General features: G+C 38.8%; 2 protein-coding genes across 28 annotated transcripts in view; one reads left to right on the top strand and one right to left on the bottom strand.

Moving 5' to 3' along the window:
* LOC147833032 (uncharacterized) overlaps window positions 1-25,017 on the bottom strand; it is a 248,845-nt gene that overhangs the window by 103,783 nt on the left and 120,045 nt on the right. For 5 of the 27 annotated variants that reach the window (XR_015513133.1, XR_015513137.1, XR_015513134.1 and 2 more), the window contains exon 4: window positions 109-238. The exons of the other annotated variants lie outside the window; for them this stretch is intronic. The gene's annotated coding sequence lies outside the window, so the exon portion shown is untranslated. The remainder of the gene's footprint in view (window positions 1-108; window positions 239-25,017) is intronic. 27 annotated transcript variants of the gene reach the window in all.
* LOC147839945 (uncharacterized) lies at window positions 9,495-14,835 on the top strand. Its single transcript, XM_087290177.1, has 2 exons — window positions 9,495-13,267; window positions 13,320-14,835. Exons 1-2 carry the CDS (start codon window positions 11,755-11,757, stop codon window positions 13,352-13,354), a joined length of 1,548 nt encoding a protein of 515 aa, XP_087146303.1. The 5' UTR covers window positions 9,495-11,754; the 3' UTR covers window positions 13,355-14,835.

The following is a 25,017-nucleotide window of genomic DNA, read 5'->3' as shown; positions in this document are numbered from 1 at the left end:
GTCAGAATCATCATCAAATTGATTAATTTTATCACAGTCACATCCACCAAGTACAAGACCTCTGCTACCCCTGCCCATTGAGCGCAGTGTCACACTAAGCCTGTTTACCTTCATTGACTCAGGCAGAATGGGGTTTCACAAATACTCCTGTCCTCTCCTGATACAGTATCACTCTCCTGCTCTTTCAAAGCCTCTCTCTCTTTCTCTCTCCTAATTCATCACTCGGCAGAGTCTGCACCTGTAAACACACAGCTCTATTGTTCACTCTCCTCACGGGACTCTGTTTCCCCACCCTTATCTAGCGTACCTGCACACACCATTCACACGTATTAATTAAACAACAATGCAGGGGCGTCTCTAAGGAAGGAGGATTACACCTCTGCTCAGCCCTGATCAAACCGCAGGTCTTCAGCTCGGCCTGCAGAGATTTACAACTCGGCCTCCAAACACACACACACATGAGTTTCCCAGCAGATTGGATTATGTTGTATTGTTTTGGAGCAGACCGTCAAGCAATCGGGCTGATGTGTCTGACTCGTTATAGAGATGGAAATTCATTTGAATGTGGTGTCTTAATGAGTTTTGTTCGCAGGAGAAGCAGGTGGGCAGAATCCGCTGGGCCTTTACTGGACTCGCTCTCAATTACTCACTGCAGCACTAATGCATATTCATTTAGGAGCTTTTCATGAATTCAAACAAGCTCAGGTCAGAGGTTTGGATTTTAAACATTGGGCGTGTTATAATATTTGCCAATTATTAAGTATATTTTTAAGTGAGTTAATACAACTTACACTGCAAAAATGCTGGGTTATTAGATTTGTGTTGAGGAATTAAGGATGAAGGAATTAAGTTATTAACCTTTAACTTAGAATCTTCATTTTAACTAAAGATTGAAATGTATTAATCTTTACAAATGTAAGTGGATTGAACATAAAACAATTAATCTGTCGCAAAAAAAAAAAAAAAAAAAAAACTCAACTGTGTTGTTCCAGGTCATTTTAAATAAGCAGTTTGAACAAACAGCAAATGGCATTTTGGGTGTGTATTTTAAGTGTAAAATGCAAAATTAATAAACATAGTATAGGTTTCTTGGGTCATAGGGTTTTATTAGTTAGTGTATTTATAAACATGAAATGGCAATACAGTACAGCATAGTTATTAATTCAACATGTACTAATCATATTTGTCAACCCTCCTGTTAACATGTCCCGGTAGTCATGTGTATAATCATGTCAACAAGATCAGACGCGCGCAAAGCAACCGGGAATAAAAGCTCTGTTCAGTTTGCTAGGATCATCAATCATCATCAAATGTTATCAAGAGTAAGTTTCACATGTTTAAAATGTTTTAAAACAGTGCACGTGTGTAATGAAGTACAGCGATTTACTTCAGCTTTACTTCATCAGCACAGCCGCATGTCAGAACAATTATAAAGGAAGACGCTTCAATCACGGTTTGTGGACGTTAAATCAGGTTTATTTTGTACATTAACATAACAGATATCCATACAGCAGTGGAGATTAAGCTGCATTCTGTCACATATGCGTGCAAATACAGTGGGAAAAGAGTGGGAAGCTAACGTTAAAGGCGCTCTGTCTGTCAGTGTGTGTGTGCGCGAGTGTGTTCTTCGGTGTGTGTGTGTGTGTGTGTGTGTGTGTGCGCGTGAACTTTGTAACGATATTTAGTGTGACTAATCAATGCAACTGCACAATAAATACTCATTGGTAAAGTTCTTACTGTAGTATTTCTCACAAACGCTACGTGAGATCTTCTTCCTTTAAGTCTTTCTGTTGTCTGACGCAGCCGAGGGAGAAGATTAAGGCACACAGAAAGACAGGCCTAGTACAAAACAAAACAACCCCCAGGTGGAAAGATGTATAAAACAGGATTTAATAAAAGGTATAATAAAAATGCTGCGTCCCAATCCGCATACCATGCATCCTAAATAGTATTTGACAATAGAATTAGTATGTCCCAAACCATGGTAGGCTGAAAAGAGTATGCTAAAGGTTCCTGGATGGTTTGCTATTTCCGGTTAAAAATTTAAGTGTAGAACCATCCATACTCTAACCGATAATATTGTCCACAATACATTGCGCGTTGGACGGGAATCCGAATAGGAACTACAAACGTGTGTAAAAAGTATAAATAAACTACAAACATGATGGATGCGGGAGACCAACAGCCATATAGAGAGTCTTCTGTAAAGATGTTTGAATGACTATCAATATCTAGCCCACTGGAAAAGATTTAAATCATATTATCTGTGTTATATTTCATCTGCAACAACAATACTGAACTTATATAAAGATGCATTTGAACGTCTGAATGCATAATTACCCAAAGACCTGAGGAGATTTATCTGCTTGAAAGACTCGTGGATGGGAGATTAACCTGCTGCTGCTTCTCCAATAATGAAATACAACAGAAATGTGGATGGGGTGTGGATGATTGACAGGGGGCATAACTAAGCAACACAACGATCTTTTAAAGAGGAAGTAGTACGTCCCAAAGCTTGCATACTCTTCTGTTGAGAGGGTGCTCGCTGCAGAGCCATTTGCGGAGAGCTGAGCTCCAGCAAGGGGGAGCATGAGCTGTCGCTCCTCCTCCTGTAAGCTGTTTTAATGCGTACACCAACCCCACCCCTAACCCTACCCCCAGTGACATCACTCGTAGAAGAAGTGCAAAAAAGGTGGAGGTCAAGCTTAAGCTCCCCCTCGCTGGAGCTCAGCTCTCCTCAAATGGCTCTGCAGCGAGCACCACTTGCTTCTGCTGCGCACTCGAAAGTATAAACTTTTCCTTCACAAAAAAAGTACATACTTTTAGGATGTAGTATAAGTATGCGAATTGAAACGCAGCTTTTGAAATAAATATATAAACATCAGGATTCCCTTTACTTTTCATTACAAGTGCCGTTTTTCCTTCATATGCAATCTTCAAAACAGTCATATAGCTGTGCATGATTGTCAGCTGACGCGCTCCATAGTGATAAATAAACGCTGTTTCCCAAACGGATTTTGTACACATGATTTGAAGCGGAGCGAAAGTCTGTGTTTTGGGTGCATGTTTGAACAGACATATACACATAATTAATGCTAATTATAATAACATCTAAAATGTTGATCTTGGTGGGTTTTTTTCCCAAACACAACAAATTTCGTCCTAAAGCATAAAAAAATTAGGAAAGCAGTCGAATGCCTTCATTATAATGTTAGATGTGTGCATTTTAATGTGACACCTTTCATTTAATGTAATCAAATGAAAAAAAATCTAAATAAATAAATAAAAGATTCATTCCTTGCTCTTTAATCAGAATGTGTAAGTTATACAGTGAAGAAACTGCTAATGAGATTTGAAAGCTTGATTCTATTTCATTATAAAAGCTATTAATTTTAATAAGCTGAACTGTTTACTAATTTATTTGCTGCAAATGTAGACTATTTATTTTTCTTTTGTAAATAATAATAATAACACATATTACTGACAATTTAATACAAAGAAACAGCCCCAAATGAACATATTTAGATATTTGGGGATTTTTTCTTTTGGTATTATGGTAGGCATATCTTTTTTTCATATCTCAATGCTGACAGGTATGGTACTAATGCATTATTAAAATTAAAATTCATGCTTTTAACATCAGTTAATGCACTGTAAGTTAACATGAACTAAAAATTGTGAAAGAAATTGTGGATATCTTTTTTTTATTTAACCCATTGAAAAGAAAACGGTGTGCAGTGTATAATAAATAAATTTATTGTTAAATTAAATTATGTTTTGTTTGTCACATATAGTTAACTATTTATGTGATTTGGGTAAATGGTGTGTTTTAATTCGGCTACTACCGCAAGTATATTTCAAACCTGTGGGAAGCACTGCAATGACTTGCCTTATTACCCCAATTAACCTAGTTAAGCCTTTAAATGTCACTTTAACATGAATACTAGCATCTTGAGAATATCTAGTAAAATAATTTGTACCGTCATCATGGCATAGATAAAATAAATCAGTTATTACAAATGAGTTATTAAAACTATTATGTTTAGAAATGTGCTGGAAAAAAACAATTAATTAAAATAATTTCCGTTTAACAGAAATTGTGGAAAAAATATACAGGGAGGCTAATCATTCTGACTTCAACTGTACATGCAAAGAAAAAATAAGCATGTCACCCAAATCACCCAACATGAGTAAATCACAGTTGAGAGAAAGAGATTCAGCCCTTTTTCACTGTCTGTAACCTGCAGCTATTGTGTAAACACAAGCGCTGTGTTTAATGGGCTCTTGCGTATTGGCAGGGTCTGTCGCTCCAGTGCCGACGGGCCGAGAGCAGAGATTAGCAGGTAATGATGTGAATTAGAATAATGCAGCTTGTGACCGTCAGGGTGTAAACAGGCGCATAAAAAAGCAATCACATGTGGGTAGCTGAGATAAGGGATTTACTGCAATACAAATTTGGTAATCCTATTAATGCCGAGCCCTTGACTCTTGCTCTGGACTTGCTGTACCTCGCTCGGTAACACCGGGGGAAAGGTTGTGAAGTTCGGCCCAGAGACTGGAGAGTTTTGACAGCGTGGGTTGGTGCTTAAAAAGGAAAAAGCATTGGATTGATGGCTGTTGTGTCATCATTGTCAAACTGCCACTCCAGCAGAGTGTGAAAATAACTCTGCCCGAAAGCGTTCGCAAACACACAGTCCCATGGCTCCCAGCTGCGTGACAGATACAGACACACAGATACATTAAAACGGACAACACATGCCAGCCATGTCGGGTCCACATCGGGTGTGAGCAGTGGTGCTTGAAGAAGCGGGAATACTATTAAATGGTGCCCCCGATTTTTAAAGAAAGGGATGAAAACTATGTGTTATAATATCACATATCAGACTAATCATGCATACGAGACATTTTTATGAGGTTTTTATTAGCCACCCATAGTTGTTAGTCTCCTTCAGTATTCGATATACATTTAAAAACAAAATATTTTGCTGCTTGTTTAAACTACTTAAATGGGCAAAAACAATTAAGTTAACTTAATCACTGTGTGTTGGGAAAAAATAAAGGAATTGTGTTGGACCTAGGGCTGGTCGATACAATCGGAATCTGTATTTATTGACCAAAGATCATTGTCAATAACGCTAAAATAAAAAATAAAAAAATGATTCAATATGAAGTTTCCTTTTGAAGCGCTATAGTTTTATTAAAATGTGGCCGCTGAGTGCATGCCTTGAAAGAAATGCCATTAAGCTAAGGGGCTAAGTTTGTAATTTCCAATGGAGACACACGCCTTGCACGAGGGATGCACAAGTGCACTCCATGCATTCACGTTGTCACTTCAGGTCAGAATAACAACATACGCGAAAATGAGTGCTGTATAGCAGCAGTGAGAAGATTGTAAATAAAAAGGATGTAAGAATGTCACCAGAGTGGCTTTTTGGTTTCTTTTCTTATGCATCTCAGCCACTAGCACCTCATCTAAAATAGTTTTTGCCATAGGGCGTAATGTAGTCATTTAGCTTTACTATTTGTAATGATGCAGTATGTACTTGAATAATGATGGTTAATTCCTTTACTTGAAAGCTCAGATTTGATCATATCAAAATTAGTTTTGTTTAAAGAGATTGATGATCTCTGTATCGTTATTATTGACACCTTACAGATGTTGATCTACCTTTACCGTGTACATATTTAAAGTTACAATATTTTTTTCAGGTAATTATCTGTCATAATAACTGTCACTCCCATTTATTAAATGCATCAACAATTTTTCTGCATAAATCATATTCTATAAACTCGTTTGAAATGCCCACATTATAAAGTAAAAGCCATTTTTTTTCTTACAATAAGTAAAATAGTAAAATTATTCGCAAAAAAAAAAAAAAAGCTACATGAATCCATGATTTTAATCAAATTTGTAACTGGAATTGTAATTGGATAAAAAGACATGTGAATATTTAAAAGGCACCTATGATGAAAATCATCTTTTGTAAGCTGTTTGGACAGGACTGTCTGTATGTATAGTGTGTCCACTGTCATATTAGAGTTATATAAACACAAGTCTCTTTTTTTAAAATTTCCTTAAGTTAAAATAGGACCCAAATCTCTGATTCTGAGCCCCACCATTTTCCTACCCATCGAATTGAATGACAGGCACCATGCTTCAACAATAAGTATACACATGTCCACAGAACATTTTTTTTTGCAAATAAACTGGGATTAATATATTTGTTACAACTCTGTGATTTTTTAAAAGTAAATTTTATAGATTAAAAATTTTAAAAGTATGTTTGCAATAATTACAGTAAAATCGCTATAATTCATAACCAGTATAATAACCACAGCCCATAGTGTCAGTAAACGCTAATGTGTGTGTGTGTGTGTGTGTGTGTGTGTGTGTGTGTGTGTGTGTGTGTGTGTGTGTGTACTGCAATCAAAATCTGTGTGAGACTCATCATTTCAGAAAGGCTTGAATAAACTCCACCACAAATACAGGAAATAAACATTCTTGCTATTTTGGACTAATGAGCTGTATTTCAGCTTCATCCAAGTGTGTCCCTATCACTGACTGCTGTTTATCTGATGTAAAGCATGATGAGAAGCAGACACACAAGCAGGAACGATGGGCGGGGGAAGCAACTTGTTTGCATTGAAAGCCACATGCTACAAATCAGCTACAGTACAATAAATTCAGACACCAAAACAGGCAGACTCTGAAGGCTATACTAAATTATCTGATTGGTATTTGGAGCTGAAATTTTAGACACATTCTGGAGATACCAAAGGCTTATCTTAAATCTTGTAATTGGGGTAAAATAGGTGCCTTTTAAAACAACAAATTTTTTTTGTGCTAATGAGTTTGGTTATACAAATGAAGCGGATATGTTTGCAAGTACCAACACAATTTTACAGCAATTCGTAACTTTTTGCTTTAGTGGCTAATTCGCATGAATTTGTACTATTTAATTCATACAATTTTGTACTATTTGCTCATCACCCAATTACAATTAGGTGTCACGCCTCCTTTTTAAAACCGTACATTTTCATACAACTAAACTCGTACAAATTTGTACAAATTAGCCACTAAACTGACAAAACGTAAAGTACTTACGTTTCCTCAGGAGATCAGGCTGGCAAATACCAGAAGTAATGTTTAGTGAATATTCTTAATTAGTACTCACCTTTAAGATGGTTTTATCCAGACTGGGTGGATACTTTGCAGAAAGCTAAAGCGATTTTTTTGTACATATTTATTTTCTTTACATTTAAGTTATTGTTGGTTTTTGGCTGCACTGTTTATATTTGGATTAGGGTCACCTTGCACTGTAAATAAAGACGCCTACATTGGCTGAGCCATCTTTATTTTTTTCAAGTTTTTTAGATATTGTTTGTTACCCACACACAAATGTCTCAGTTACTAAGACATAACGCATCTTTCTGCTCAGGGTTGAATTAGTTTTTTTAACTTCAGGTGCTCAGATTTCTAACAAAATTCTTCAAAATGGACAACCACACAAACTAGAAATAGAAAAAATGTCAATAGAAAACCACGGCCCCTATTCTGGATGTTCCCAGAATACCACTGAGTGACGTGCTGGCTGATAAAGAAGTGGTTATATGTCCTACTGTATATCATACTCTCTGCTACACCACTGGGTGGGAGCGATGAAAAATGTGAGGCTTTTTTTAACCATAGCAGACTAAAAAAAAAAAAAGAAGAGTCCCTCTGTTTTCCTTCGTCATCTTTTAGGACGGAAGAGCACTGTGTCCTTTGAGAATTAACCCTCGAGACTCTCTTCCTCAAGGAAGTGCCACCTCGAGCATTTCTCATAAAGTAATTGACTGTATGTCAGCGCCTGTCAGAAAAGGAGCCTTTCAGTTCTGCCGTGCCTCTGCAAGCTCAATAAATCTTGGGCTGCTGGCATAGGTATGGAGATCCATTGTGAACAGCTAATCAGATCTGAAATCCAATTACTCTCAGCGTGTAGAATGATGGATTTTACACTGAATAAGAGGAGCGTGGGTTCTGTACAGGCGTGTGTGTAATAAATAACTTCAAACCCAAAGAGAAACTTTCTGTTTGGCGTAACAAAAGAGGCAGGATGCTTCGATCTCACCGTGTCAACTGTATTTGTGCAAAAAATCCCTCTTTGAGGAGCTTCATGATTAATAAAATCCAGTCTGAATCTTTTTCAAAAAAATATCTACACAAGACTGTACTGTACCAATGTTTTGAAATTATATAACTTATTAAAGTCGCAACTTTTCTTCGGTATCGTGATTTATATCAGAGCGCAATGAGTTATTGAAGAATGTGATAAATCTAGGTCTGCACTTGGTTTATGACAAAGCTGTTGATTGATTGATAAGATGTGGGTGTAGTATTCAAGATGGAGCTTACAGAGGTTAAACATCTTGCTTTGTCTCTAGAGTTCTCTAAAGGCCCAGTTTGTGCAAAAATAAATAAATAAAAAATTAATTGCTTGAAAAAAAGTGTTAAGTGTTTGAGGAGCAAATACTTGCTACAAACTAAAATGTTGTAAATTTTTACTCAATTCTTTACTTTTTCAAAAAAGCATTGATGACTGTATGAATTCAACATAGGCTCACATTCTGAAAACGTACCCCTACACATTTTTAGGAGATCGCGAGTTATGTAGCCAGAGGTAGGTATGGCTGCATTTCTTCTTTAAAATGAAAGATATGAGATGGTATGATGCTGTTCCTTTTTGCGCTTACCAGCTGACCGCTTGCCTCCATATGAACGCCTTAAGGAGAGATAGAGTTGACTGTGACGATGGGGTACGAGTCCAACAAAGAACACTTCCAGAAAGCAGGTAAGACAAAGAAAAAAATTAAGGCAAAAAATATAATAAACAAGTAAATAACAGAATGAAAATGTGGTAAAAATCAGCCAAAAGAGCTTTTATTTTTCTGCTTTGGTTTTGAAAACACAGTCGGTTGGGTTTAGGGAAGTGGGTGGGCGCTGGTGAATCTGTGCTTTGGAAAACACTGTTAATTGTGTTTAGGGAGGCCACTTGATCGGTCAAATCAGTCGACAGCAGTCTTTGGTGGATTTAAGAGAGAAGAGTAGGCGTGAATGGCACTCGTGAGAGATATTTAAGATCTTAAAAAGTGTACACAGCAGCCTCTGGTGGACTGGTGGGTTCGTAAAAAAAAAAGGTACTTCCTGGGATGTATTTGGTGCTCTCCAGAAATGTATATAAGGGTGAAATGTTTGAATGAGCCAGGGTTGTCTTTTTTGACATTAATGGTTCTTTTAGGTCTAAAGATAATTTACATTCCACAAAAAGTTAATGTAATACAATTGAAATTTGAATGTAAGAGTGATTATAAAAACAGACAAACTAAATGCACTTGGAACCCAGCATAATTAAAAATGATTGTCCTTTATATGTAACTAGAGAGCAGATTGTTGTTTTCAACAGGAAATACAACTATTACGATTTTTTTTTTATTATTATATATTTTTTGTAGAAGTAGGATTTTGAACTCATGCTTTTTCGAACAAACAAATCACAAAAAGAACAATTTAGAGAAGTTCTGTCTGTTATTGGATGCAGGTAATTATAGTTCATAGTTTAATTATACTGAGTTTCCACCTGTAGTAACTCTGCCAGGACACCTGTGTGAACCCGAGGTAAACTGACTTTATTCAGCCACTTAAACTCACCAGATGGTTAAAAGCAATTGCACAAACAGCACAAAAAGTATATTTTAAGAATAGTTTCTTAGACTGAAATGACATTCAGACATTTAAAATATAATATTTTGCTAAGACTTTATTAGGTGTTTCTCTAATGTTTATTTTTTAATAATTAAAGAACTACTATTACAACTACTATTATATATAAAGAGCTTATTATTTGTACCTAAATCACATGAGAGATTATTAGTTCTGAAAATCTAATAATAATTTGATGAGTTAGTTGACATGTTCCTTTAGTCGAAGGCTCCATTTTGCTAATGATAATGGTAAAAATAGGTGTAAACATGTTTTGAGTTTTGTTAACTTTCAACCACTTACTGAAATAGTTAAAAATGTCTTTGATCAGATTGTTTACAACAAGTTACATTTGTTTTGAACAGCCCAAGGAAAAAAAAAAACACTGACTGAAAACATCTTTATGGGATATTATTGTCATAACTGCTATCCACATTATTTTAATTTGGAATAACGCTTTATTACCTGCTTATTATTAAAATATTAGATGTTTATTTGTACTTATAAATCCAAGCAATACCTTAACACAACTACTACCTTACTAACTCATGATAATCATCTAATTAGAAATTTATTGAGCTGAAAGTCTGTTAATGTTGTGTTAATAGCAAAAACTGCACCTTAAAGTGTAATCTAATTAACCTATTTTCCTTCTTGTTTGTAAGCCATTTGAAACCGGAAACACTGGCAAGATTTTAAACTTACAGTATATTTACTAAATATTAATGTAAGAAATGAATCCAAAACTAAAACATTATTCTTATACTGACTGAGTAAAAATCTATAAAATCTAGCTAATTCAACAGGTTGGCACCTATAGAAGTTCAGAAATGATGGTTTTGTCTTGGTTACTGCAGTAAACAAAGCAGCATGATGTCAAATCTAGTAGGATTTCATTGATTTCATAAACTACACAGCATCCTGATGTTCGCAGATTTCATTTAGGCAAACTTTAATATACAACCATACATTGCATAATCAAAACTTATATACAATTTAATACTTTGCAAAATAGCATTTAAGACGTTTTAATATTTTTAAGGGCCTTATATTTCTCTACATTGATTTACCAACTTTTTTTTCTTTTTTTTTTTAGACACAACAGACACCTGTCAGGGTTCTGCCACTTTGGTCTTGTAAATTCTTGTTTTGGTGGCAGAGCTCTGACACTACTCCATGTCTGGTCCTGTTTCTTTCTCTGTGTGCGCGCGCGCCGTCGTGGGTGTACGCAGAGTGTGCGCGCTGCCACTTGATGTGGCCGCGCACGCTCTGCGTCCCTCAGACGCGCGCGCTCTTGTACTAGTGTTTGTGTTTGTTCTGTCAGCAGCGCGCTGCTTTATTCTCGGCGCCTCCGTCTAGTTGGTTTCAGTTTTGGTTGGCGCTGAGATGAAGCATGTGCGTTGCTTAAGTGTGAGCGCACGGTAGGGTGTTTATCTATCGTGTGCTCGTGTCTTGCGTCTCTTGTCAAAGCACGTGGCTCGGTGTTTACATTGTGGTCACGTGCTTTTGTCGTGTGCTTCAGTGTTGTTTGTTGTCATGAATATGCGGTTAATGAGTTCTCTCATTGGCTGCATGTTCTTGTTGTGTTATGTGAGCGCATGGCTTGTATTGTCTCTCTGTGTCATGCGCTCTCCCGTCTATTGTCTTGTCCCACCCTCCTTGTTAATCCATTATTAGTTAATTGTGTTCACCTGTTTGTGTGTTAATTTTCTACAGTTTATATACCCCTCACTTTTGCTGTCCTGTGCCAGTTCGACATCACATTTCGTCGTTTGAAGTCTAGTCCTGTTGTGTTTCCAGTCCTCATCCTTGCCAGTCTGCCCAGTCCTGTTTGTATGTGTATGTATTTGTTTTGTTAATGTTTTCCCCCTCGGGGTAGTTTATTTTGCATTTTATTTTATTTTTATTATTTAATAAAATCCCATTTCCCTGCATTTGAGTCCTCGCTCCTTTTTCCCCATTTCCCATCACCAACCCTGACAGTACGAACTGACCAAAAAGAGGACTCAGCGGAAATGGGACTATTTCTGCGCCCAGCTTGCTCCCAGCAAGAAGGACCCATCGACCAACCCCCAGCCAGAGGACTGTCTCACAGGCAGAACCATCGCCCCTTTGGCATCTACGCCGAAGATCTTCTTGAGGCAGTCCGGGGGCTTGGGTTCAGTGAGACCACCCTCATCCACATCTTTCTGGCTGGATTGGATGAGCCATTCGATTGGGAGGAGCTGGGTGATATCAGGACATGGACGTTTTGGGAGGTGGTGGACTATTCCTGTCTGAGGATGGAGAGGGAGATCCTGGAGGGGGAATGGACCCCTCTCACCACCACCACCAGCACCATCTCCTGGTCCATGTCCAGCCCCCAAGGGTTAACCCGCACCCAAAAGCGGAGGCGGAAGAGAAAGGCCTCTTCTGCGAGGGTTGCTCCAGCCCCTGAGCGCCCTCCAGTGTCGGCTCCAGCCCCTGAGCGCCCTCCAGTGTCGGCTCCAGCCCCTGAGCGCCCTCCAGTGTCGGCTCCAGCCCCTGAGCGCCCTCCAGTGTCGGCTCCAGCCCCTGAGCGCCCTCCAGTGTCGGCTCCAGCCCCTGAGCGCCCTCCAGTGTCGGCTCCAGCCCCTGAGCGCCCTCCAGTGTCGGCTCCAGCCCCTGAGCGCCCTCCAGTGTCGGCTCCAGCCCCTGAGCGCCCTCCAGTGTCGGCTCCAGCCCCTGAGCGCCCTCCAGTGTCGGCTCCAGCCCCTGAGCGCCCTCCAGTGTCGGCTCCAGCCCCTGAGCGCCCTCCAGTGTCGGCTCCAGCCCCTGAGCGCCCTCCAGTGTCGGCTCCAGCCCCTGAGCGCCCTCCAGTGTCGGCTCCAGCCCCTGAGCGCCCTCCAGTGTCGGCTCCAGCCCCTGAGCGCCCTCCAGTGTCGGCTCCAGCCCCTGAGCGCCCTCCAGTGTCGGCTCCAGCCCCTGAGCGCCCTCCAGTGTCGGCTCCAGCCCCTGAGCGCCCTCCAGTGTCGGCTCCAGCCCCTGAGCGCCCTCCAGTGTCGGCTCCAGCCCCTGAGCGCCCTCCAGTGTCGGCTCCAGCCCCTGAGCGCCGCTCAGTGCCGGTCCCAATCCGGCTCCTTGCCCTGCCGGCACCACCCAGACGTCTTTCCCTGCCGGCCCCAGCCAGGCTCCTTGCCCTGCCGGCACCACCCAGACGTCTTGCCCTGCCGGCACCACCCAGACGTCTTGCCCTGCCGGCACCACCCAGACGTCTAGCCCTGCCGGCCCCACCCCGGCTCCTTTCCCTGCCGGCACCTACCAGACGTTTAGCCCTGCCGGCCCCAGCCCTGCTTTTTGCCCTGCCGGCCCCAACCAGACGTCTTGCCCAGCCGGCTCCAGCCCGGCACCTTGCCCTGCCGGCACCTACCAGACGTCTTTCCCTGCCGGCACCTACCAGACGTCTAGCCCTGCCGGCCCCAGCCCGGCTCCTTGCCCTGCCGGAACCTACCAGACGTCTAGCCCTGCCGGCCCCAGCCCGGCTCCTTGCCCTGCCGGTACCACCCAGACGTCTTGCCCAGCCGGCCCCAGCCCGGCACCTTTCCCTGCCGGCACCTACCAGACGTCTTTCCCTGCCGGCACCTACCAGACGTCTAGCCCTGCCGGCCCCAGCCCGGCTCCTTGCCCTGCCGGAACCTACCAGACGTCTTTCCCTGCCGGCACCACCCAGACGTCTAGCCCTGCCGGCCCCAGCCCGGCTCCTTTCCCTGCCGGCACCTACCAGACGTCTAGCCCTGCCGGCCCCAACCAGACGTCTTGCCCTGCCGGCCCCAGCCCTGCTCCTTGCCCTGCCGGCCCCAACCAGACGTCTAGCCCTGCCGGTCCCAGCCCGGCTCCTTGCCCTGCCGGCCCCCCACAGACCTCTGGTCTTGTTTCCCCTCATAGACCCTCCCTGGGTCGTCCCTCCTGCTCCTCCCTGGTGTTCCTTTCCTCCACCCTGGACGGACCCTCCGGCTCCACCCTGGTTCCCTGCTAGGGCTCTCGACCCGCTGGACCCACCCTGGACAGTTCCTCCGGTCCCACCCTGGACTGATCCTCCCTTGTCTTGCCCTCCCATCCCTCCCTTGTTTGTCGTGTTGGGTCTGACTTGGCTCCCCTCCCTCCCCCCCTTCATGTCTTGCCTGTTCACCTCCCTGTCTTGTGTTTGTTGATGTTGCCTGTTTTGTTGTCTTGTGGTGTTTCTTGTCTGTCTTGTACCTTGTTGGATGTTCCCTTTAGGGACGCCAGGTGGTGGCGTCCCTTTTGGGGGGGGCTAGTGTCAGGGTTCTGCCACTTTGGTCTTGTAAATTCTTGTTTTGGTGGCAGAGCTCTGACACTACTCCATGTCTGGTCCTGTTTCTTTCTCTGTGTGCGCGCGCGCCGTCGTGGGTGTACGCAGAGTGTGCGCGCTGCCACTTGATGTGGCCGCGCACGCTCTGCGTCCCTCAGACGCGCGCGCTCTTGTACTAGTGTTTGTGTTTGTTCTGTCAGCAGCGCGCTGCTTTATTCTCGGCGCCTCCGTCTAGTTGGTTTCAGTTTTGGTTGGCGCTGAGATGAAGCATGTGCGTTGCTTAAGTGTGAGCGCACGGTAGGGTGTTTATCTATCGTGTGCTCGTGTCTTGCGTCTCTTGTCAAAGCACGTGGCTCGGTGTTTACATTGTGGTCACGTGCTTTTGTCGTGTGCTTCAGTGTTGTTTGTTGTCATGAATATGCGGTTAATGAGTTCTCTCATTGGCTGCATGTTCTTGTTGTGTTATGTGAGCGCATGGCTTGTATTGTCTCTCTGTGTCATGCGCTCTCCCGTCTATTGTCTTGTCCCACCCTCCTTGTTAATCCATTATTAGTTAATTGTGTTCACCTGTTTGTGTGTTAATTTTCTACAGTTTATATACCCCTCACTTTTGCTGTCCTGTGCCAGTTCGACATCACATTTCGTCGTTTGAAGTCTAGTCCTGTTGTGTTTCCAGTCCTCATCCTTGCCAGTCTGCCCAGTCCTGTTTGTATGTGTATGTATTTGTTTTGTTAATGTTTTCCCCCTCGGGGTAGTTTATTTTGCATTTTATTTTATTTTTATTATTTAATAAAATCCCATTTCCCTGCATTTGAGTCCTCGCTCCTTTTTCCCCATTTCCCATCACCAACCCTGACAACACCCTGACACAAGTGATGAGAGTAACAAAATAAGAGGAAAGAGTTGAAATATGAACACAATGTTCACAAGATGGATTGGAACATATGTTAATGTCATCTACCATGTCATCAAATTACTAAAAACGATCATATAAGGTAGAAACAGGTACATTAAAAAAATGTTTAACAAAATTGGAGACTAAGACTGCGCTGTTCAAGTGACTCATTTCCGAGTTTTTTTTTATTGTCCCATGTGGCACAGATTGGATTTGGCCAATGTATGTGTAAGCAGGAACAAATCGCATGTATTCCGATTTACTCAAATCAGATTCAGGCCTTGTTCATATGTGGAACAAGCTTTTATATTGTCATATAGCAAAGGTGTTTCAGCATGTTAACGAGAGCGAGAGAACGCAATGTCTGCCACGTAACCAATATAAACTGATATAAAACTAGTGCATAGCTAATTCAAGTGCATAAATCACTCCATGGACATTACATTAAGATGCCGAAATGTTTTTAAAAAGCCTATATCAAAAGAAGATGGACAAGAGAACCTTTCTTTCATAAACTATAGTAAAACAGCTTGTCAAAAGCTGCGAACAGATTACATAATTAATTAATTAGCGCCCTCTTTTTTTTTTCCTGGTCATTGCGCCTTTGCAGTGTAAATACAGACGATCGGATACGAGTCACTTTTAAAAGATGATGTAAGCAGGTCATCAAAAAAAAGGGATACAGTCCCAAAATCGGAATTGATCGGAATCAAGATCTGCAGTGTAAATGCAGCCTAAAAGAAAATAGATTGACATACTGTAAATTCTGTGCTAAAGTCCGCATAAACTCATACTTTATTTTAGAATGTTAATATACTTCCAATTGAAAAAGAATATTGAGTAGGGGGCGGAGCTTTCATTTTGTGGATCATTCACTTACACTAACAGTAAGAGGGGCGTGGCAGAAGCCGTCAAACTGACATCAACAGAGAAGGACCACCACTCCAAATACAAAAGCAAATGTTCAGACTTTGATTTAAGATTATCATAAAAAAATTTCAGCAGATTAACTTGCAAGGATTAACTGTTCACCTATAGAATAGCAATGTGCACTAGCAAAATAAACATTGTCAATTTAGATTTCACAGGCACTATACAAATAACAGAAAGCAACATTTTTGCTGTAATCTGACTCAAGAAGTCTGAAAGTATTTGAAGTGTTTGTTCAGGATCTCTGATGTCCCATAAGCCGTGATGTCTTAGTTCTGATGAGTCAGTGTTTTGTGGGAGAGTTTACTCCGTCTGTAACTGCTGTGCTATGAAACTGCAGATCGTGTGAATTTGCTCTGAAATGCTCAGCAGTGACTCATGAGCTGTGGATCTCGTGGATGTAAGCAGTTGACGCTGAAAACTTCATATTGACATGCAGACATTTAAGACCCTCCTGCTTTCAAAGTTTGTATTATTATCATTTAGCAGTATTTGACAAAACCTGCATAAGAGCTTTACGCAATGATGTAGATTTAGTAATCATCTACCGAGGTATTTTTGACATCACACATCACTAAATAAGTGCAAGTGTAGTCTTTGGCAGACATAATTACAAGGTAAGAGTTTCAAGTTAATCATTGTAGTTTTCAAGTTCACTTACAATTACTATTACTATGATTATAATTATATATTTACACTATTACTATAACAAATTACTGTATTATATAAAGTAAATAAAACAACCTAATAAAAAAAATATATATTTATATATATATATATATATATATATATATATATATATATATATATATATATATATATATATATATATATATATATATATATCAATATTGGAGTTACTTTTGCATGCTGGAGGAAGGACGACACCATGGCTGAAGTATTTCTTTTAGACAGGTAATGTTATGTTTTAACACGATTTTAGTCACACAAAACTGATGTAGATTGAATTGTTTTATGAATGGGTTATATGGAGGCAAGTGTTGTTGCCTTATAAGAACGTCTTATTTGTTTTATTTTGGCTAGAAAAATATTCTATTTTAAATTTTTTAAACACCATTTCAAGGACAAAATTATTAGCCCATTTAAGCTAGATATTTTTTCGATAGCTATATATTTTTGTGTCTACAGAACAAACAATTGTTATACAATAACTTACCTAATTACCCTAACCTGCCTAGTTGCCTAATTAACTTATTATATATATATATATATATATATAAACATATACACATATATATATACACACACATATATATATATATATATATATATATATATATATATATATATATATATATATATATATATATATATACACATTTTTTTTAATATTGGACAGTTTAAATGTTTAGAAAACATAGAAAATAGCAATATTCATGTCAACATGTTAGCATTCCACTCTAAAGGTTATTGCGCACTGAATCCGAAATTCTCGTCTGTAATTTTCATGTTAAAAAATTAATTCAACCTCAAATTGTGTCAATCGTATTCACACATTGTATTCAAACCTTTCATCCATCATAAAAAAATTCGTACCGAGTTCAGTTTTATCCGCTTTTCGCATCCGAAAAATTGCTTTGAAAGGTGTTTTGACAGTTTAGAGCCACCATACAGTGAAAAGCTAAATACAGAATGCCGTCACTTGAGGTACAGCTAACTTTATGACATAAAATAAAGAGAGAATGTGGCGGACAGTTGAAAACCCCTATATCCTAGATTCAGTGACTGTTGCACCTTTGTCTTGCTGCTGTTAGGTGTGCATATGTGTGTGTCCATACATTTGACCTACTGCCCATAGACGTTATAATAGAAAGCTTGTAGTCTCGTGGTCCGCTTTCGGCCGCAATCTATTATAATGTCAATAGGTACTGCCAGTCTTTGTTCAGGATTTGTTTAAATACAAATAATGTCAAAATTTCACTGCTTTCCTGAAATAAACTTTGCATTTGGGGTTAATCAGAGTGCAGGTCTTTGATGATGACTCTCCTTCCTCAACGCAGTATTGGAACAGAATATGTAGCCCATTTCTCTGTCAATTTCTGCTTTGGAAAAGAGAGAAGAACTAAGTATCATGGCTTGAACTGACCTTAAAATGTTTAGCATTTTTTTATAATGGATTAATAATTATGCATCAAACGCAGTGTGCCAAGGTTTGTTTACGTGACACATATTTCATATATGAATACGAAGAGAAAAAAAAAAACGCTTGTGAAAACTTGTAACTTCAGTGTGCAAAGACCTTAAGAAACGCTGGGTTATTGTTTATTTTAATGTTTGCTCATCTCAATTTAATATAAAAAGTTTTTGATTGACTGACAGTTCTCAAACATAGTAAAACTCTTACACATACAACCCAAAAAAAACTTTTACATGTGCAATTCAACGAAGAACAAGAGAAAGCAATAAGATTAGTGTCCTAAATTTAAAGAAATCTTCTTTTCCACAGCATACAGTAAATGTTTGATAACCATTACGATTAACTTAATTAGCTCATCCTGCAGTGCACCTCTTTAATTACAGAGCTCCAAAACGACTGCCATCACAGAGAAACTCTGTTTTCTGCCATTTCACATTCCATGAAGAAAAAAAAAAAAACAAGCAGCACCTTCTTTATGGCCCTCAATTTACAATCAGTGCAATTCCAGAGATGGGCTACAGGTCATTTACTGGGCCTCTTGGAAATCAATGAAGAGTTTTGCCAGCACTGAAGGAGCGAGCCGTGGAATGACTGCTCTGTGAATATCAATCTGGTCAGCATTGCATGGCAGACGATGAAAACAACAAGTGCACGAAAGCCTGTACATCACGCTGTTATGACTTAATTAGCTTCAAATTAGACACAGTATCATTAAGCCACTCACCAAAGGTTATTTCACTGATGCGTGCTTAATAGTTGTTTTGTTCAGTCAATTGTTGAGGAACATTCACCACTGTATTTAGTAGTGTTTGTCTTTATTCTTATTCTGAAATTGTTTAAGATTTGTACTGACTTATGACATGAATACTTGTAGTGACACGCAATTGATTCAAATAGTAAACATCTGAAATAAAATGACATGCTATTGTTTATTACACAAAGTATTATTATTATTATTATGTTTCTTTATTTAACCAGATAAAAACCCATTGAGATCAAGATCTCATTTACAAGAGTGACCTGGCCAAGAGGTCTGCAACACACAATTTATATAAAAACATAAAAAATAAAAATGTAATAATATTATTAATAAATAGAAAATTTATATAATATAAAAATACAGCTCAGTTTTTCAGCTTTACCACATTTTAATATATTAAAAACACATACATTGAGAAATGGACTGTTGTTGTTTGTTAAAAAGGACATGTGTATGTGTTCAATTACACATTGTCACACAATTACACACAATTATTGGAATGCCATGAACAGGAATACAGAGTCTTGGAACTTCCTATACTCAGCAATGGAGGAAGGCGGGATACAAGCATAGAAGGGCGATGATCCAGGAGGAGGTATGGAGCCTGGAGGAGGAAGGGCGAAGGGCAAGGAGCTAGCATCCCAGGGAGCATGGATCAAGTGGGACCCACCCAAGAGGAAGATCACATGGGAAGATCTTTGGAGATTAAAACCTTTCTGTATCTCGATCTTGTTAGGATCAGTGTATGACACACTCCCAACTTCGACAAACTTGCACAAGTTAAGAGAAGACCAATTGTGCAAGCTGTGTGGGGAGAGGGGTATCATGGCACACATCCTGTCAGGGTGTAAAATAGCACTTGCCCAAGGTAGATACAGGTGGCGCCATGACAAGGTGCTCATGACACTCGCTAACATCTTAGAGCAAGAGAGACGCAAGAAACGCCAAACACACAGGAGAGCAACACCATCAATCAAGTTTGTAAGAGCGGGTCAAAAGCCACCAACCACAGTAACAACAAGAACCAATCTGCTGCAAAAGGCCCAATCATGGAAAATGAAGGAAGACCTGAGGGAAAGACTGCGATTCCCCCCGGTTGTCCAGACAACCCTAAGGACCAGATGCAGTACTGTGGTCTGAAGAGGCAAAGAAGATCATTCTTACAGTCCCGTGGGGGGAGGTTTGTGAGCAAACGTTTGAGATGAAGAGTGCCAAATACCAGGACCTCTTGCATGACTGCAGGGAGAAAGGTTGGCAGGCATGGCTCTTCCCAGTCGAGGTCAGCTGTAGAGGACTTCCTGTCCAGTCAGTATGGAGGATGCTTACAGCCACTGGGGGGATAGGGAAGGAGAGAAAGATAACTGTTCGCAGGATGGGGAGGCAGCAGAGAGAGCTTCTTGCTGGTTATGGAGCAGGAGAGAGGAGCTTAGCTTGAAGCCAAGGGGAGTTGATGGGCATTGATTTGGCCACCGCTGAACCACCAATGTTGTGGGTGTTGCAGTTTAGGGTTGAAACACCCAATGATCATTGGGTACCGCCTGATGACGTCAACTCTACCTGGCCATGGCTACATTTACCAAAAGTGAATGAAGGAGAGGTATCTTTGGATGTAATTGTAATTATAAGCAAATTAAATGTAGTAATGTTCAACCTAATTTGTTTATTTAAATTTAGCTTATATAAATTGTTTGCAACAATTTGCAATCAATAATTTCTTTCAGTGTCATTTATTTATTTCCCTTCGGCTTAGTACTTTTTTCGTCAGGGGTTGCCGCAGTGGAATGAACCGCCAGTGCACTATAATGAAATACATTTTTTGCAGAAAAATAAGGGTTACTTTTCACTTTTAGCTAAATTATTTACAATCACTGATAATATACTTGTTTTAAATATTGAATACAAAGTCAGTTCTATATAAATCAATTCAGAGAAGCAGAGCAATACAAAAATATTTGCTAGATAATTGTAAGAAATTAGTTTGTGATAATATAAAGTATAAATTTAGACAGGGCGACGTAGTGGCGCAGTAGGTAGTGCTGTCGCCTCACAGCAAGAAGGTCGCTGGGTCGCAGGTTCGAGCCTCGGCAGGGTCAGTTGGCGTTTCTGTGTGGAGTTTGCATGTTCTCCCTGCGTCCTCGTGGGTTTCCTCCGGGTGTCTGGTTTCCCCCACAGTCCAAAGACATGCGGTACAGGTGTATTGGGTAGGCTAAATTGTCTGTGGTGTACGAGTGTGTGTATGAATGAATGTGTGTGGATGGATGTTTCCCAGAGATGGGTTTCAGTTGGAATAGCTTCCGCTGCATGAAAACGTGCTGGATAAGTTGGTGGTTTATTCCACTGTGGAGACCCTGGATTAATAAGGGGACTAAGCTAAAAAGAAAATGAATGAACGAATGAATGAAAATTTAGAAAAGCAGAGTCATCAGCTACATTTCCATCCACCTTTATTAATGCACATTTTGGATATGCTCATAAAAACGGTTAATGAAAATGCGCATTAAAAAAACATGCACAAACTGAGTAATGTGAAAATAATGTTAAATTTAAATGTTAAATAACTGTTGATATTTGGTCCCAGATATTCAGGAAATTACAATATCTTTTATGCAATATAGGTATATGCAAATATATACAGTTTTGCAATCCAGCAAAATTCTTATTTTAAACGCAAAATAATCACAAATAAAATGTTGGGAGTTTTCAACTTGTGCAGTAATCAGATGCAGATGAAGGGCTAGGGATTAACATGTGAAGTCTTAGCAAATATGAGATATAGAGATCCAGTGATGCGAATTTTGTGTTTTATGCGTTTGATGCACTTCAGACTACAAAAGAAAGTTGAAGCAAACATCTAACAAACGGAGCAATGGAACAGACGAACGGAGATTGGATCACGAATTACGGCTGCTGGACATGACCAAGTTGACGGACATTATTTGTGCTGTATATGTATGGCTGATATTATGGTGTGTGTCAAATCAATAAATTTTTTTGTTTAACTCTTTACCTGCAGTTAACGAGAGTAACCGCTTTCCTGCCATGAGTCTTACGACAATCCGTGTTTTAGGTGTTTTGCAGTAGGGGAAGTCCTAACGCTTATCCTACAGTATGCGTAAGGTACATGATGTCAGATGCTCCAGTGAGTGAAATCTGAGATAAAGTAAGATCGTGGATAAGAGTTATACAAACTTCCTTTAGCTTAAACCCTCCCGTTTTAGATCTTGTCTTGACAAGAGACCGAAATATATATATATAATTAGTCATTTATATATATTTTTTAAATTGCAAAATTGTCTGCAAATTTCTGGGAATTACCGCCACAAAATCAGTAATTTTTACAGCCCCCCAAAAATTGTGAAAACTAGGGGATCTGTAATATGTATTTCGATTAAAGAATATTTTATTTGTCCGACAATTGCACAAGCTTGAGAAACAATAAAATATTTCAGAAAAGCAGATGCCTATTTATATATTATGCATATTTTAAAAATTCCTATATATATATATATATATAAATATTCATTCTTTTTCTTTTCGGCTTAGTCCCTTTATTAATCCAGGGTCGCAACAGCAGAATGAACCGCCAACTTAATCAGCCCGTTTTATGCACCGGATGCCCTTCCAGCCACAACCCATCTCTGGAAAACAATTCCCATACATAATATGCCTATATATAGAAATATGGTGTCATTTGTTTTAAATGGGTTGTGTTTTGATACGTGTTGTTTAAAATTAATTGTTATTTTTAGTTTATATTAGTCAGGGAGATACAGTATCAAATATAAAAAAAAACAGCAAGACATCAGTTGCTCCAATCTATCAGTAGAAAATTAAATTAGTTCACATTTTACTCCTCTGAATCAAACTGTACAATTATTACCTCTACAATAATATCAACAACAATATTAAGGACATAAACACTAATAATACAAAATATATCAATAACACTAAACCATCAAATAAAATAAACAAACTAAACAAAGTCAAATAAAATATCATTTTTAAAGAAGAATGGTAAAAAGACATTATGGGCCATAACAGCAATACATATAATATTTAAATACTGTACAAACGTAAAAAAAGCAGTAAAAATAATAATAATAATTAAAAAAAATATATGTAAAACATATAATTTTTCTTTGTGCCCTCAACCTAAAAGTTCTTTTTAACTCTAAGTTAAACAATTAATAGTTAAATTTTAATTTTCTACCTACAGTTGTGGATATTTAGTATTTATTCAAGTAGATAAATTATGTATTGAGTAAAGAAGTTACTTTTCAAACAAATTAATTATAAAAAGTAATTTAAATACAACTGTAACTACGTAATTAGCATTTAATTACGATACAAAACTTGCCAAATGCTGACAATGCTACTTAGGTTTTAAAGTCTCTTAGTCTTATAACTGAAAGGCTTAAGGCTTTCATGATGAATGGACCATTTCTGGGTTTAAAACATCATAAGCATTTGTAAGGAAAAGCTTAGCAGGTGCAATGTTTAACAGTTGTTCCCTCAGCAGCTATGTTTAATTCTGTATGTAAATGTAATGGCTATGTTTATATGATGCAATTATTTCTTGTCAACGCTACTAAATATTTTAATGCTGCAACATGCACACTCACCCTCATGATTGAAGTGCTCATAATCTAAACGATAAACATTAAATGAGACACTTTGAGGTCTTCTTGAATGTTTATGTACTGTATCAGTCAATACTGTAAGTGCATATATTGTATGTATAGTGGAAATGAGTGAGTATGTGCGCTGTACAGTAAAACAGTGATCCTCAACCTTTTTATCATTGCAGTCCGGTCAACGCTTTGTCAACGCTTTGACAATTTTAATGTGAAACCGGCTCTACCATATTTTTTAACAGTGGATTTTTGTCAACCACAGTTTACATTTTTTCTCCTGTAAATTTTACGGTTATTGCTACCATAAGCTGAAAAGCATTCTACTGTATTTTTACGGTAAATTTCTGGCAACTACAGCTGTCAGTTTTTTACCGTAAATTTAAAGGGATTTTTTTACAGTGCAAGTTTTACTTGTGGAGAAAAATTAAACGCGCACATTAATGATGACAGAGACCCACTAGTTCACGTCATTCGCCAGTTAGAAAACTTTATAGTACTTTATAATACTACAATTCTGAACAAAAAAGCTGTATTATATCTAGCACTTTTTTTAGTGGTGTAGCAAGCAAAACTTGTCACTTTTTACTAATCTACACTTGCCATGCTATTACTGACCGAATATTCCAAGTTGCACAGTAAACAATAAGGACTGCATCACAGGTTGTCTTTGTTAAAAAATTAACCAATCTGAATACAAAAACCAACTTCACCTCAGTAAAGCAGGTTAGGCGTTTTTTACTTAAAGTTGTATTTACTTATGTTCTGTTGTTAAACTAAATAAAAATCTACATTATCGATGCTGTAAAAGGTCGCTTTTGAAACTGAAAACAGTCATCAATCTATCACCGGAAGATTTCAGTGGCTGAACAACACTTCTTTGCATATAACCCATTCATAAAACAACAAAATCTACTTTCCGCTAAATCAGCTTTGCGTGATTAAATACTTTTAAAACATAGCATTACCTATCTAAAAGAAATACTTCAGCCATGGTGTCATCCTTCCTCCAGCTTGCAAAAGTAAATCCAATATTGATTCAGGACCATTGTCACTTGTGTCCAAATCTACATTTGTTGACAGACAGTTTGGGCTACTTATCAGAAATATGGGGATTATCGGCCGGACGAATTTTAATTAGATGAACATTTTTTAGTTTTATGCCTTAACCAGAATATAAAAATACATATAAATACATTTAGATCATTTACTTTAATCTTTACTAGTGGAATGTGAAGAGACTTTCGACCAGCACAACAAAAAATGCTTCAGAAGACAATCACCTACAGCATCTTTAATGCCACTATGAATTACCATGAACTAACAATGAACAAGTTCTTTTTCATTAGCTAATGTTTACCACGATAAACAAAAATGGTAATAAAAGTATTATTCAATGTTTGCATATACATAACTAGCTAATTAAACATTATATTGTAAAGCGTAACAAATTAATTTATTTTTTATTCCCACTAGGCAAGGCAAGGCAAGTTTATTTATATAGCACATTTCATACACAATGGCAATTCAAAGTGCTTTACATAAACAATAATAAAAGAAACAAGTAAAATAAAAATAAAAATAAATAATAAAAATGCGTAAAAACAAAACAAAAC

The sequence above is a fragment of the Danio rerio genome, chromosome 17 (assembly GCF_052040795.2).
Source record: "Danio rerio strain M-AB ecotype USA chromosome 17, GRCz13ab, whole genome shotgun sequence".
NCBI lineage: Eukaryota > Metazoa > Chordata > Actinopteri > Cypriniformes > Danionidae > Danio > Danio rerio.
The sequence above is the reverse complement of the archived record's forward strand: the minus strand, read 5'-3'. Positions and strand labels throughout refer to the sequence as shown.